Here is a 16,796-nt window from a genome sequence, read left to right as displayed (position 1 = left end):
TCAGTTCCCCCTCCGTCAGTGCAGCAGCAACCCTAGAATTCCCCCCCCCCCCCCCCCCGCTAGATCCACATCTAGCTCTTTTGCTCCCCCCATATTACTTCCGTGAGTCAGCTGACTTCTGCTGACCCCGGCTTCCCCCGCCTTCCCGTTGTTCTGCCCAGTGTGGGAGTCTCTCCTCCACCTCCCTCCCTCCCCCCTCCCCCCACCACCACCCCCCCCACCCACACTTTTGGCACGGGAAAAAGCCTGCGCTTTCCTGAACCAGCCCCCGCCCCCTGTGGCGCAGCTCCTGTTGCGGCCATTATCCCAGTTCCCTCATCCCCGAGTCTCACCTCCCTCCAGCACCGACGCCCACATTCCCCATCATCATCATCTTGTCTACAGAAAAGAAAAAAGGAAATTTTAGGAATTTTAGCCAGAACTCTACCCACATCCCCATCCATCATCCCACCCATGAAATATTCTTTACCCATATTTACAACCCCATATACAACCACATCCCCTCAGTTCGAGTCCAGTTTTTCCGTCTGTATAAAGGTCCAAGCCTCTTCTGGCGTTTCAAAATAATGGTGTCTGTCCTGATAAGTCACCCACAGTCGCGCAGGCTGCAGCATGCCGAACCCGACTCTTTTTTTATGCAGCACTGCCTTGGCCCGGTTGAAGCCAGCTCTCCTCTTTGCCACCTCCACGCTCCAATCCTGGTATACTCGGATCACCGCGTTCTCCCATCTACTGCTCCGCACCTTCTTGGTCCATCTCAGCACACTTTCTTTGTCCGCGAAGCGATGTAACCTTGCCACTATCGCCCTTGGCGGCTCATCAGCCTTGGGTCTCCTCGCCAGGACCCAGTGAGCCCCTTCCAGCTCCAGGGGGGTCAGAGGCCTCCGCACCCATCAGCGAATGGAGCATCGTACTCACGTATGCCCCGGCATCAGCTCCCTCCACTCCTTCGGGAAGACCCAGAATCCGGAGGTTCTTCCTCCTCGACCTGTTCTCCAGGACCTCAATTCTCTCGGCCCACCTCCTGTGCACCGCCTTGTGCGCCTCCATTTTTACCGCCAGGCCCAGGATCTCGTCGGTATTCACTTTATCATTCACCTCACGAAGCTCCACCGCCTGGGTCTTCTGGGTCTCCTTCAGCCCCTCGATCGCCAACAGCATTGGCGCCAGCACCTCCTTTTTCAGCTCCTCCACACATCGCTTGAGGAACTCCTGCTGGTCTGGCCCCCACGCTGCTCGCTCTCCACCCTCTGCCATCTTGTCTTTTTCCCCTCGTTTCGGTCTCTGCTCCAGGGCCTCTTTGCTCGTCGTTCCACCGCTGATCTCTGCCATATATTGTGAGGGGGGACCTCACTGCAACTTCCCACACGGGATTAATTCGAAAAAAGCTCCGTTGGGGCTCCTCTGGAGAGCCCGAAAGTCCGTTGTCGTGGGAGCTGCCGAAACGTGCGGCTTAGCTCCGCATCGCCGCAACCGGAAGTCCCTCGCAAACTGCTCTTCAAGCATATTAATGGTAAAAGAATAGTGAAGGATAGAGTGGGGCCCATAAGGGACAAGCAGGGTAAACTGCTCACTGAAGCAGAGAGTATGGCAGCGGTACTAAATGAGTACTTTGCTTGTCTTTACCAAATTAGAAGATGGCAACAATGGCACAGTTGAAAATATGAGTGTTGAGCTGAGCAGTTTAGTGATTGATGAAGAAAAAGGTGTTGAAACGGCTGATAGTACTCCAGGTAGAGAAGTCGCCAGGGCTGGATGGGTGTATCCTAGATTGCTGAGAGAGGTAAGGGAGCATACTGCGGAGACGTTGACAGAAATTTTCCAGGCCTCTCTGAATGCAGAATTAGTCCTGGGGTAGTGAAGCACTGCAAATGTGGCACCGTTGTTTAAGAAAGGCGCAAATTACAGACCTGTCAGCTTGACATAAATAGTGGGAAAACGGATGGAGGCCATAATACAGGTTGAGATAAATATACACTTATCGAAAAATAAGTTAATATTAGCCAGTCAACATGGCTTTGTCAAGGGCAGGTCATGTCTGACAAACTTAATTGAGTTCTTTCACGAGGTGACACAGACAATGGAGGAAATGGAGCTGCGAGTCAGAGCGGAGATTTTAAAAGATCGCGGCCTAGTTTCGGGAGCCGTTCGGAGGAGGAGGAGTCTATTGTCAGGGAGAGAACCTGAGAACATCGAAGACACTCAGAAGGTAAGAAGGTAAGTAAGTGATTTGTACTCATTTTTACTTTTATACCTTTTTCAAAGTGTGTGTGTCGGGGGGAAACTGAAGTGACATCACAGAAAAGCTGTGACCTGAGTGGCTGGTTGGGAATCTACACTAAATTAAAAAAATTAAGCATTGGTAACTAATTAAACAATTACTTAATTATAATTTAGAGGGGTATCTAAGCCAGAGATTGGAGAGTACTATATTTAGCTTTCGCATTTATATTAGAAATCTAGTGCTAGGAAACAGATAGTTAACAGTAACTTTAAAAAAATAAATTAAAACATTTTTTAAACTTTTAATTTTAATTAATTGACGCAATGTCAGTTAGAGGGGTGCAGTGCTCTGACTGTGAGATGTGGCAGGTCCGGGAGGCTTCCAGCGTCCCGGATGGCTTCATCTGCAGAAAGTGCACCCAACTGGAGCTCCTCACAGACCGCATGGTTCGGTTGGAGCAGCAATTGGATGCACTTAGGAGCATGCAGGTGGCGGAAAGCGTCATAGATCGCAGTCATATAAATGTGGTCACACCCAAGGTGCAGGCAGAGAAATGGGTGACCACCAGAAAGGGCAGGCAGTCAGTGCAGGAATCCCCTGTGGTTGTCCCCCTCTCGAACAGGTATACCCCTTTGGATACTGTCGGGGGGATAGCTTATCAGGGGAAAACAGCAGCAGCCAGAGCAGTGGCACCACGGCTGGCTCTGATGTTCAGAAGGGAGGGCCAAAGCGCAGAAGAGTAATAGTAATAGGGGACTCTATAGTCAGGGGCACAGATAGGCGCTTCTGTGGACGTGAAAGAGACTCCAGGATGGTATGTTGCCTCCCTGGCGCCAGGGTCCAGGATGTCTCCGAATGGGTAGAGGGCATCCTGAAGGGGGAGGGCAAACAGGCAGAGGTCGTTGTACATATTGGTACTAACGACATAGGCAGGAAGGGGCATGAGGTCCTGCAGCAGGAGTTCAGGGAGCGAGGCAGAAAGTTAAAAGACAGGACCTCTAGGGTTGTAATCTCGGGATTACTCCCTGGGCCACGTGCCAGTGAGGCTAGAAATAGGAACATAGAGCAGCTAAACACGTGGCTAAACAGCTGGTGTAGGAGGTAGGGTTTCCGTTATCTGGACCACTGGGAGCTCTTCCGGGGCAGGTGTGACCCATGTAAGGACGGGTTGCATCTAAACTGGAGAGGCATAAATATCCTGGCCGCGAGGTTTGCTAGTGTCACACGGGAGGGTTTAAACTAGTATGGCAGGGGGGTGGGCACGGGAGCAATAGGTCAGAAAGTGAGAGCATTGAGGGTGAACTAGGGAATAGGGACAGTGGGGCTCCTAGGCAGAGCAGACAGGGAGAAGTTGCTGAACACAGCGGGTCTGGTGGCCTGAAGTGCATATGTTTTAATGCAAGAAGTATTACGGGTAAGGAAGATGAACTTTAAGAGCTTGGATTAGTACTTGGAACTATGATGTTGTTGCCATTACAGAGACCTGGTTGAGGGAAGGGCAGGATTGGCAGCTAAACGTTCCAGGATTTAGATGTTTCAGGCGGGATAGAGGGGGATGTAAAAGGGGTGGCGGAGTTGCGCTACTGGTTCGGGAGAATATCACAGCTGTACTGCGGGAGGACACCTCAGAGGGCAGTGAGGCGATATGGGTATAGATCAGGAATAAGAAGGGTGCAGTCACAATGTTGGGGGTTTACCACAGGCCTCCCAATAGCCAGCGGGAGATAGAGGAGCAGATAGGTAGACAGATTTTGGAAAAGAGTAAAAACAACAGGGTTGTGGTGATGGGAGACTTCAACTTCCCCAATATTGACTGGGACTCACTTCGTGCCAGGGGCTGAGACGGGGCGGAGTTTGTAAGGAGCATCCAGGAGGGCTTCTTAAAACAATATGTAGACAGTCCAACTAGGGCAGGGGCGGTACTGGACCTGGTATTGGGGAATGAGCCCGGCCAGGTGGTAGATGTTTCAGTAGGGGAGCATTTCGGGAACAGTGACCACAATTCAGTGAGTTTTAAAGTGCTGGTGGACAAGGATAAGGGTGGTCCTAGGATGAATGTGCTAAATTGGGGGAAGGCTAATTATAACAATATTAGGCGGGAACTGAAGAACATAGATTGGGGGCGGATGTTTGAGGGCAAATCAACATCTGACATGTGGGAGGCTTTCAAGTGTCAGTTGAAAGGAATTCAGGACCGGCATGTTCCTGTGAGGAAGAAGGATAAATACGGCAATTTTCAGGAACCTTGGATAACGAGAGATATTGTAGGCCTCATCAAAAAGAAAAAGGAGGCATTTGTCAGGGCTAAAAGGCTGGGAACAGATGAAGCCGGTGTGGAATATAAGGAAAGTAGGAAAGAACTTAAGCAAGGAGTCAGGAGGGCTAGAAGGGGTCACAAAAAGTCATTGGCAAATAGGGTTAAGGAAAATCCCAAGGCTTTTTACACATATGTAAAAAGCAAGAGGATAGCCAAGGAAAGGGTTGGCCCACTGAAGGATAGGCAAGGGAATCTATGTGTGGAGCCAGAGGAAATGGGCGAGGTACTAAATGAATACTTTGCATCAATATTCACCAAAGAGAAGAAATTGGTAGATGTTGAGTCTGGAGAAGAGTGTGTAGATAGCCTGGGTCACATTGAGATCCATAAAAACGAGGTGTTGGGTGTCTTAAAAAATATTAAGGTAGATAAGTCCCCAGGGCCTGATGGGATCTACCCCAGAATACTGAAGGAGGCTGGAGAGGAAATTGCTGAGGCCTTGACAGAAATCTTTGGATCCTCACTGTCTTCAGGTGATGTCCCGGAGGACTGGAGAATAGCCAATGTTGTTCCTCTGTTTAAGAAGGGTAGCAAGGATAATCAAGGGAACTACAGGCCGGTGAGCCTTACTTCAGTGGTAGGGAAATTACTGGAGAGAATTCTTCGAGACAGGATCTACTCCCATTTGGAAGCAAATGGACGTATTAGAGAGAGGCAGCATGGTTTTGTGAAGGGGAGGTCGTGTCTCACTAACTTGATAAGAGTTTTTCGAGGAGGTCACTAAGATGATTGATGCAGGTAGGGCAGTGGATGTTGTCTATATGGACTTCAGTAAGGCCTTTGACAAGGTCCCTCATGGTAGACTAGTACAAAAGGTGACGTCACACGGGATCAGGGGTGAGCTGGCAAGGTGGATACAGAACTGGCTAGGTTATAGAAGGCAGGGAGTAGCAATGGAAGGATGCTTTTCTAATTGGAGGGCTGTGACCAGTGGTGTTCCACAGGGATCAGTGCTGGGACCTTTGCTCTTTGTAGTATATATAAATGATTTGGAGGAAAATGTAACTGGTCTGATTAGTAAGTTTGCAGACGACACAAAGGTTGGTGGAATTGCGGATAGCGATGAGGACTGTCAGAGGATACAGCAGGATTTAGATTGTTTGGAGACTTGGGCGGAGAGATGGCAGATGGAGTTTAATCCGGACAAATGTGAGGTAATGCATTTTGGAGGGTCTAATGCAGGTAGGGAATATACAGTGAATGGTAGAACCCTCAAGAGTATTGAAAGTCAAAGAGATCTAGGAGTACAGGTCCACAGGTCACTGAAAGGGGCAGCACAGGTGGAGAAGGTAGTCAAGAAGGCATACGGCATGCTTGCCTTCATTGGCCGGGGCATTGAGTATAAGAATTGGCAAGTCATGTTGCAGCTGTATAGAACCTTAGTTAGGCCACACTTGGAGTATAGTGTTCAATTCTGGTCGCCACACTACCAGAAGGATGTGGAGGCTTTAGAGAGGGTGCAGAAAAGATTTACCAGAATGTTGCCTGGTATGGAGGGCATTAGCTATGAGGAGCGGTTGAATAAACTCGGTTTGTTCTCACTGGAACGAAGGAGGTTGAGGGGCGACCTGATAGAGGTATATAAAATTATGAGGGGCATAGACAGAGTGGATAGTCAGAGGCTTTTCCCCAGGGTAGAGAGGTCAATTACTAGGGGGCATAGGTTTAAGGTGAGAGGGGCAAGGTTTAGAGTAGATGTACGAGGCAAGTTTTTTACGCAGAGGGTAGTGGGTGCCTGGAACTCACTACCGGAGGAGGTAGTGGAAGCAGGGACGATAGGGACATTTAAGGGGCATCTTGACAAAGATATGAATAGGATGGGAATAGAAGGATACGGACCCAGGAAGTGTAGAAGATTGTAGTTTAGTCGGGCAGTATGGTCGGCACGGGCTTGGAGGGCCGAAGGGCCTGTTCCTGTGCTGTACATTTCTTTGTTCTTTGTTCTTTATTACTAAAGTGAAAGTCACAGAATTGTGGTCACTATCTCCAAAATGCTCCACCACTAACAAATCTATCACTTGCCCTGGTTCATTACCCAGTACTAAATCCAATATTGCCCCTCCTCTGGTCGGACAATCTACATACTGTGTTAGAAAAGCTTCCTGGACACACTGCACAAACACCACCCCATCCAAACTATTTGATCTGAAGAGTTTCCACTCAATATTTGGGAAGTTAAAGTCGCCCATGACTACTACCCTATGACTTCTGCACCTTTCCAAAATCTGTTTCCCAATCTGTTCCTCCACATCTCTGCTACTATTGGGGGGCCTATAGAAAACTCCTAACAAGGTGACTGCTCCTTTCCTATTTCTGACTTCAACCCATACTACCTCAATAGGGTGATACTCCTCGAACTGCCTTTCTGCAGCTGTTATACTATCTCTAATTAATAATGCCACCCCCCCCCCCCCACCTCTTTTACCACCCTCCCTAATCTTATTGAAACATCTATAACCAGGGACCTCCAACAACCATTTCTGCCCCTCTTCTATCCAAGTTTCCGTGATGGCCACCACATCGTAGTCCCAAGTACCGATCCATGCCTTAAGTTCACCCACCTTATTCCTGATGCTTCTTGCGTTGAAGTATACACACTTCAACCAATCTCCGTGCCTGCAAGTACTCTCCTTTGTCAGTGTTCCCTTCCCCACTGCCTCATTACACGCTTTGGCGTCCTGAATATCGGCTACCTTAGTTGCTGGACTACAAATCCGGTTCCCATTCCCCTGCCAAATTAGTTTAAACCCTCCCGAAGAGTACTAGAAAACCTCCCTCCCAGGATATTGGTGCCCCCTCTGGTTCAGATGCAACCCGTCCTGCTTGTACAGGTCCCACCTTCCCCAGAATGCGCTCCAATTATCCAAATACCTGAAGCCCTCCCTCCTACACCATTCCTGCAGCCACGTGTTCAACTGCACTCTCTCCCTATTCCTAGCCTCGCTATCACGTGGCACCGGCAACAAACCAGAGATGACAACTCTGTCTGTCCTGGCTTTTAACTTCCAGCCTAACTCCCTAAACTTGTTTATTACCTCCACACCCCTCTTCCTACCTATGTCGTTGGTACCAATGTGCACCACGACCTCTGGCTGCTCCCCCTCCCCCTTAAGGATCCTGAAGACACGATCCGAGACATCCCTGGCCCTGGCACCCGGGAGGCAACATACCTTCCGGGAGTCTCGCTCGCGACCACAGAATCTCCTATTCCCCTAACCATTGAATCTCCTACAACTATTGCTTTTCTATTCTCCCCCCTTCCCTTCTGAGCCCCAGAGCCAGACTCAGTGCCAGAGACCTGGCCGCTAGGGCCTTCCCCCGGTAGGTCATCCCCCCCAACAGCATCCAAAACGGTATACTTGTTTTGAAGGGGAACGGCCACGAGGGATCCCTGCACTTACTGCCTGTTTGTTTTTTTCCCCGACTGTAACCCAGCTATTCTTGTCCTGTACCTTGGGTGTGGTTACCTCCTTGTAACTCTCCTCAATCACCCCCTCTCCCTCCCGGATGATCCGAAGTTCATCCAGCTTCAGCTCCAGTTCCCTGACACGGTCTTTGAGGAGCTGAAGTTGGGTGCACTTCCCGCAGGTATAGTCAGTGGGGACACCGGTGGTATCCCTCACCACCCACATCCTACAGGAGGAGCATGTAACTGGCCTAGCCTCCATCCCCTCTTACCTGACAGAATATAGCTGCCCTGTGGACTAACTAGATCTCCGCCCTCCGACCCTGCTCCCAGTCAGCTACACTTTCTGTAAACTCCTGGCTCTCTTCGCACTCTTTGCGGAAATGTCGGAAACAAAATGAAAGAGGGATACGGACCCAGGAAGTGTAGAAGATTGTAGTTTAGTCGGGCAGCATGGTCGGCACGGGCTTGGAGGGCCGAAGGGCCTGTTCTGTACATTTCTTTGTTCTTTGATCTTTGAAAGTAGTGCTGTGGATCTTGTATATTTGGACTTTCAGAAAGCATTTGATACAGTGCCACATGGCAGATTGGTTATCAAATTAGAAATCGCTTATTGTCACAAGTAGGCTTCAAATGAAGTTACTGTGAAAAATCCCTCGTCTCCACATTCTGGCGCCTGTTCGGAGAGGCTGGTATGGGAATTGAACCGTGCTGCTGGCCAACTTGGTCTGCTTTCAAAGCCAGCGAGTTAGCCCTGTGCTAAACCAGTCCCTGTATGTTGGGATTGGGAGAAATGTTTGGGATTGATGGGTCCTTGGCAGTATGGATTAGAAGCTGGCTAAGAGATAGGAAACAGAGGGTAGGTACAGATGGGCATTTCTCAGAATGTAGACGAGTTTAAAGTTGTGTTCCCCAGGGCTCAGTGTTGGGACCCTTGCTTTTCCTGATCTATATAAATGATTTAGAAGTGGGTGTTGAGGGCAAAATCTCTAAATTTGCAAATTAAAGCGAGGGAGAATAGTGAACTGTGAGGATGACAGAGCGACTTCAGAGGAACATTGACAAGTTGGCCAAATGGGCAGACACATGGCAGATAAACGTCAATGCAGCGAAATGTGAAGTAGTGCATTTTGGTAAAAGAAACATGGGGGGACGTTTTAGGCTCAATGGTACAACTTTGAGGGGAGTACAGGAGAAGAGGGACCTTGGGGTTCAAGTGCATAACTCTCTGAAGGTGACCAGGCAAGTTGAAACAGTTTAAGACGGCTTATAGCATCCTTGGGTTTATAAATAGAGGCATAGAGTATAAAAGCAAGGAAGTGATGCTGCACCTCTACAAATCATTGGTCAGGCCACAGTTGGAGTATTGTGTTCAGTTCTGTTCACCTTATTTAAGCCCTGGAGAGTGCAGAGGAGATGTGCCAGAATGATATCAGGAAAGAGGAATTTTAGATACAAGGAAAGATTGAAGAAATTGTATAAGGTGTTGGTGAGGCCACATCTGGAGTATTGTGTTCAGTTTTGGTCTCCTTACCTGAGAAAGGACATATTGGCACTGGAGGGAGTGCAGAGGAGATTCACTAGGTTGATCCCAGAGTTGAGGGGATTAGATTATGACGAGAGGTTGAATAGACTGGGACTGTACTCATTGGAGTTTAGAAGGATGCGGGGGGATCTTATTGAAACATATAAAATTATGAAGGGAATAGATAGGATAGATGCGGGCAGGTTGTTTCCACTGGTCGGGGAAAGCAGAACTAGGGGGCATAGCCTCAAAATAAGGGGAAGTAGATTTAGGACGGAATTTAGGAGGAACTTCTTCACCCAAAGGGTTGTGAATCTCTGGAATTCCTTGCCCAGGGAAGCAGTTGAGGCTCCATCTTTAAACGTTTTTAAGAAAAAGATAGATACCTTTCTAAAGAATAAAGGGATTCGGGGATATGGTGTACGGGCCGGAGAGTGGAGCTGAGTCCACAAAGATCAGCCATGATCTCATTGAATGGCGGAGCAGGCTCGAGGGGCCAGATGGCCTACTCCTGTTCCTAGTTCTTATGTTCTTATAAATTGGGCTCGTTCTCCTTGGAGCAGAGAAGATTAAGGGGCTGGTTTAGCTCTCTGGGCTAAATTGCTGGCTTTTAAAGCAGACCAAGGCAGGCCAGCAGCACGGTTCGATTCCCGTACCAGCCTCCCCGAACAGGCGCCGGAATGTGGCGACGAGGGGCTTTTCACAGTAACTTCATTGAAGTCTACTCGTGACAATAAGCGATTTTCATTTTCATTTCAAGACTCAAACTTATTGAAGTGTTCAAAATTCTGAGCAAATTTGACAGGGTAAAGAAGGAAATTCTGTTTCCACTGGTTGGTATAAGACCATAAGACATAAGAGCAGAGTTAGGCCACTCGGCCTATCGAGTCTGCTCCGCCATTCAATCATGGCTGATATTTTCTCATCCCCATTCTCCTGCCTTCTCCCCATAACTTCTGATCCCCTTATTAATCAAGAACCTATCTATCTCTGTCTTAAAGACACTCAGTGAATTGGCCTCCACAGCCTTCTGCGGCAAAGAGTTCCACAGATTCACCATCCTCTTGTTGAAGAAATTTCTCCTCATCTCGGTTTTAAAGGATCGTCCCTTTAGTCTGAGATGGTGTCCTCTGGTTCTAGTTTTTCCTACAAGTGGAAACATCTTCTCTACGTCCACTCTATCCAGGCCTCACTCCATCCTTGTAAGTTTCAATAAGATCCCCTTATGTTAGTAACTGTTATGGTAGATAATATAGAAAGGATATTATTAAACTAGAAAGAGTGCAGAAAAGATTTACTAGGATGTTGCCGGGACTTGATGGTTTGAGTTATAAGGAGAGGCTGGATAGACTGGGACTTTTTTCCCTGGAGCGTAGGAGGCTTAGGGGTGATCTTATAGAGGTCTATAAAATAATGAGGGGCATAGATAAGGTAGATAGTCAACATCTTTTCCCAAAGGTAGGGGAGTCTAAAACTAGAGGGCATAGGTTTAAGGTGAGAGGGGAGAGATTCAGAAGGGCCCAGAGGGGCAATTTCTTCACTCAGAGGGTAGTGAGTGTCTGGAATGGGCTGCCAGAGGTAGTAGTAGAAGCGGGTACAATTGTGTCTTTCAAAAAGCATTTAGATGGTTACATGGGTAAGATGGGTATAGAGGGTTATGGGCCAAGTGCGGGCAACTGGGACTAGCTTAATGGTAAAAAACTGGGCGGCATGGACTGGTTGGGCCGAAGGGCCTGTTTCCATGCTGTAAACTTCTATGATTCTATGATTCTATGAACTATGGTGTCAGAGTTTCAAGATGGTCAGCAAGAGAGCTAGGAGTGGGATGAGGAACAACAGAGATGTTGGGGTCTGAAGTGTGCTGTCTGGGAAAGTGGTGGAGGTGGATTCCATAGGAGGTTTCAAAGAGGTCTGGATACATATTTGAAAGTGTTGAATTTAGGAGGCTGCGGAGATAGGGCCGGGGAATGGGACGAGCCAAGTAGCTTTTTGGGAGGTGCTGCAGACATGGGCTGAATGGCCTCCTTCTGTGCTGGAAATAAAAACGAAAAATGAACTTACCAAACTTTCAAGTCTTTTTGCAACAATAGATGCAAATCTCTGTTCTCCTGCCAATTCTGAGATGAGAAAAACATACTCGGGAGAAGTCACTTGGTTTGACCGATGTGTTCTACCTGTGAATAAAATAATCTCAATTTCACAATTCCAGCAAAAACACAAAACTCAGTTACCCAGGTACTGTTGAACCAAGTTAGGATCTATTCTTTTTGTAATCATACTTCTATCTTGACGGGCAGAAACACAAATAGAATTGATGTTGTTACACCTGAACTTTGCAATCAAGTTCAACTAACGGCAAGACTGCTGTTTCAAGGAAGCAATACCACATACTTAAACATGGAGGGTATACGCAAAGATAGTTCACCACAGATCATGTCATCCAATGACAAATATAAGACGAGCGATAGATATTCACAAAGAGCTACATGCAAACAGGCAATTCAGCGTGACCACACTCGGCTTATCCTCTACGTGAGCAGACTTCCTAATCCCAAATTGGGATTGCAACTGTCCACAATATATACGGACTTGGAGGAAGAAAGCGAATGTACTGTGGCCAAATTTGCAGACAACAAAAAATAGGTAGAAAGGCAAGTTGTGAGAGGGATATAAACAGTTTACAAAGAGATATTAAGTTAAGTGGGCAGAAAGTTGGCAAATAAAGTATAATGTGGGAAAATTAAGTTGTTCACTTTGGAAGAGGGGGCAAAAGAGTATTATCTAAATGGAGAAACACTGCAGAAAACTGCAACACAAAGGGACTTGGGGGTATCCATGGACAAAATACAGAAAGCTGGCACACAAGTGCAGCAGTTATTAGGAAGACTAATGGAATGTTGTTCTTTATTTTAAGGAGATTGGAGTGTCATAGAATTTCTACAGTGCAGGTGGCCATGTGGCCCATCAGGTCTGTGCTGACCCTCTGAAAGAGCACCCGACCAGGCCAGCTGCTCAGTCCTATCCCCGTAACCCCATCTAAACTGCACATCTTTGGACACTGAGGGGCAGTTTAGAATCATAGAATTTAGTGCAAAAGGGGGCCATTCGGTACCTCGAGTCTGCATTGCCCCTCGGTAAGAGCACCCACGCCTCCACCCTATCCCCGTAACCCAGTAACCCCACCTAACCTTTTGGACACTATGGGGCAATTTAGCACCTTTTGGCCAATCCACCTAACCTACACATCTTTGGACAGTGGGAGGAAACTAGAGCACCCGGAGGAAACCCATGCAGACACGGAGAGAACGTGCAAATTCCACACATAGTCACGCAAGGCTGGAAATGAACTTGGGTCCCTGGCGCTGTGAGACAGCAGTGCTAGCCACTGTGTCATATAAGAGTAAGCATGACATGTATGCTCAGGCCGTCAGGAGTCGCGTCAATGCCAGATTCATCAGTCGCATTCACAAGACAGCCCCGAACGTCACCCAAGCACAACGCAACGCTATCCGTGCTCTCAAGACCAACCGCAACATCGTCATCAAACCAGCAGACAAAGGAGGGGCCACCGTCATCTTGAACAGAACGGACTACTGCAAAGAAGTATACCGACAACTCAACAACCAGGAACATTACAATTACCCGCAGATCCGACCAAGGAACACATCCGCCAACTGAACAGACTGATTAAGACCTTGGATCCAGACCTTCAGCGCACCCTACGTGCTCTCATCCCACGCACTCCCCGCATTGGAGATCTCTACTGCCTCCCGAAAATACACAAGGCCAACACACCAGGCCGTCCTATCGTTTTAGGCAATGGGACCCTGTGTGAGAACCTCTCTGGCTACATCGAGGGCATCTTGAAACCCATCGTACAAGGTACGCCCAGCTTCTGTCGCGACACAACGGACGTCCTACAGAAACTCAGCACCCATGGACCAGTTGAACCAGGAACATTCCTCGTCACAATGGACGTCTCGGCACTCTACACCAGCATCCCCCATGACGACGGCATTGCTGCAACAGCCTCAGCACTCAACACAGACAACTGCCAATCTCCAGACGCAATTCTGCAACTCATCCGCTTCATTCTGGATCACAACGTCTTCACCTTCGACAGCAAGTTCTTCATCCAGACGCACGGAACAGCCATGGGGATCAAATTCGCACCTCAATATGCCAACGTTTCCATGCACAAGTTTGAACAAGACCTCCTCACCGTACAGGACCTTCAACCGACGTTGTACACCAGATACATAGATGACATTTTTTCCCTTTGGACCCACGGCGAAGAATCACTGAAACGACTACACGATTACATCAATAAGCTCCATCCAACCATCAGACTCACCATGGACTACTCTCCAAAATCAGTTGCATTCTTGGACACACTCATCTCCATCAAGGACGGTCCCCTCAGCACTTCGCTTTACCGCAAGCCCACGGATAACCTCACAATGCTCCACTTCTCCAGCTTCCACCCTAGACACATTAAAGAAGCCACCCCCTATGAACAAGCCCTCCGTATACACAGGATCGGCTCAGACGAGGAGGAGCGTAACAGACATCTACAGACACTGAAAGATGCCGTTGTACGAACAGGATATGGCGCTCTACTCATCGATCGACAGTTCCAACGCGTCACAACAGAAAACCGCACCAACCTCCTCAGAAGACAAACACGGGACACAACCGACAGAATACCCTTCGTCGTCCAGTACTTTCCCGGAGCGGAGAAACGACGACATCTTCTTCGCAGCCTTCAAGACGTCATCGATGGAGATGAACATCTTGCCAAGGTCATCCCCACACCCCCACTACTTGCCTTCAAACAACCACACAACCACAAACAAACCATTGTTTGCAGCAAACTACCCTGCCTTCAGAACAGCGCCCACGACACCACACAACCCTGCCATGGCAATCTCTGCAAGACGTGCCAGATCATAGTCATGGATACCACCATTACACACGAGAACACCACCCACCAGGTACGCGGTACATACTCGTGCGACTCGGCCAACGTTGTCTACCTCATACGCTGCAGGAAAGGATGTCCCAAAGCGTGGTACATTGGCGAGATCATGCAGATGCTGCAACAACGAATGAACGGACATCGTGCGACAATCACCAGGCAGGAATGTTCCCTTCCAGTCGTGGAACACTTCAGCAGTCAAGGGCATTCAGCCTCTGATCTCCGGGTAAGCTTTCTCCAAGGCAGCCTTCAGGACGCGCGACAACGCAGAATCGCCGAGCAGAAACTTATAGCCAAGTTCCGCACACAAGTGCGGCCTCAACCGGGACCTGGGATTCATGTCGCATTACATTCACCCCCCATCATCTGGCCTGGGCTTGCGAAATCCTACCAACTGTCCTGGCTTGAGACAATTCACACCTCCTTAACCTGGGGTTACCCCCATCTCTGGATATGTAAACACTTAATTAACTGCAAATGCTCGCATTCTAATCATTGTCTTGCATCTTTGAATTTGGCTATATATATGTTTCTGGAACAATACCTCTTCATTCACCTGAGGAAGGAGCAGTGCTCCGAAAGCTAATGTTTGAAACAAACCTGTTGGACTTTAACCTGGTGTTGTAAGACTTCTTACTATAAGAGTAGGGAAGTCTTGCTGCAACTGTACATGGTACTTGTGAGACCACATCTGAAAATCTAAGCACAGAGAGCTGTTTTGGTCCCCTTATTTATGGAAATATATTATTTCATTGGAGGCGGTTATGAGGGGGTCCACTAGGATGATCCACGGTGTGGAGGGATTGTCTTATGAGCAAAAATTCAACAGGTTGGGACTCTACTCAATGGGTAAATGCTGAGAGGATGTTACCCCTCGTGGGAGAGTCTAGAAGCAGAGGGCACAGTCTCAGAATAAAGCAATGCCAATTTAAGACCGAGTTGTGGAGACATTTCTTCTCTCAGAGGGTTGAGTGTCTTTGGAACTCCTTATCACAGAAAGCTGTAGGGGCAGAGTCCTTTTGTATATTTAAGGCTGAGAAGATAGATTCTTGATCAGTAAGGCAATCATGGGTTCTGGGAAAAAAGTGGGAAAGTGGATGTGAAGAATTACAGATCAGCCATGATCCTATTGAATTGACAGAGCAGGCTACTGGGGCCGAGCTACTTACACCTGTTCCTATTTCTTATGGTCTTAATTATCCCAGTATTCACCTTGCTTTAAAATATCCAGCTAGCCCTTTTCTTAAATGTTAGCATGGTCTCTGCTTCAACTGCACTTTGTCTCAGAAGCCTGTATAAAAATCTTTGGACCGGTCCCGGTCCGAAATTTCCTGCATTTAAAAAAAAACTTATCAGGCCGTATTTATCACCCATCCCTAACTGTTCCCAATGATGGTCAGCTCACCTTCCTGAACCACTGTAGTCCTTGTGGTGTGGGTACACATACAGTGCTGTTAGAAAGTTCCAGGCTTTTGACACAGTGACCATAAGACCTAGGAGCAGAATTAGGCCACTCGGCCCATCGAGTCTGCTCTGCCATTCAATCATGGCTGATATTTTTTCATTCCCATTCTCCTGCCTTCTCCCCATAACCCCAGGTCCCCGTATTAATCAAGAACCTATCTATCTCTGTCTTAAAGACACTCAGTGAATTGGCCTCCACAGCCTTCTGCGGCAAAGAGTTCCACAAATTCACCACCCTCTGGTTGAAGAAATTTCTCCTCATCTCGGTTTTAAAGGATCGTCCCTTTAGCCTGAGATTGTGTCCTCTGGTTTTGTTTTTCCTACAAGTGGAAACATCCTCTCCACGTCCTTTCTTTCCAGGCCTTGCAGTATCTTGTAAGTTTCAATAAGATCCCCTCTCAACCTTCTAAACTCCATCGAGTACAGACCCAGAGTCCTGAAACGTTCCTCATACGACAAGTAAGACATATGACAGTGAAGAAACTGCAATAAAGACAGAATTGTGCGGGTCTTTGGAGGGGAACTTACAGATGGTGTCCCCACAAGCCTGCCCCCTTGTGTTTCAAGGTGTTAGGTCTTGTGACGATGCCTCTCATTTGCAACCTTTCAAATCACTGCGAGTAATTTGTTTCTCTTCACTCTATCCATTCCTGTCAAATTTCACTGTAATCTCATCTAGGGGCTGGTTTAGCACACTGGGCTAAATTGCTGGCTTTTAAAGCAGACCAAGGCAGGCCAGCAGCACGGTTCAATTCCCGTACCAGCCTCCCTGAACAGGCGCCAGAATGTGGCGACTAGGGGCTTTTCACAGTAACTTCATTGAAGCCTACTCGTGACAATAAGCGATTTTCATTTTTCATTTCCTGTAAGAGAAACCACCCC

General features: G+C 48.0%; 1 protein-coding gene across 2 annotated transcripts in view; it reads right to left on the bottom strand.

Moving 5' to 3' along the window:
* The window catches only part of sbno1 (strawberry notch homolog 1 (Drosophila)), a 274,172-nt gene that overhangs the window by 90,582 nt on the left and 166,794 nt on the right, over window positions 1-16,796 (bottom strand). For both annotated transcript variants that reach the window (XM_072514240.1, XM_072514325.1), the window contains one exon: window positions 11,534-11,646. In XM_072514240.1, the coding sequence (XP_072370341.1) occupies window positions 11,534-11,646 (113 nt within the window). The remainder of the gene's footprint in view (window positions 1-11,533; window positions 11,647-16,796) is intronic.

This window comes from Scyliorhinus torazame, chromosome 1 (assembly GCF_047496885.1).
Source record: "Scyliorhinus torazame isolate Kashiwa2021f chromosome 1, sScyTor2.1, whole genome shotgun sequence".
NCBI classification, from domain to species: Eukaryota; Metazoa; Chordata; class Chondrichthyes; order Carcharhiniformes; family Scyliorhinidae; genus Scyliorhinus; species Scyliorhinus torazame.
The sequence above is the reverse complement of the archived record's forward strand: the minus strand, read 5'-3'. Positions and strand labels throughout refer to the sequence as shown.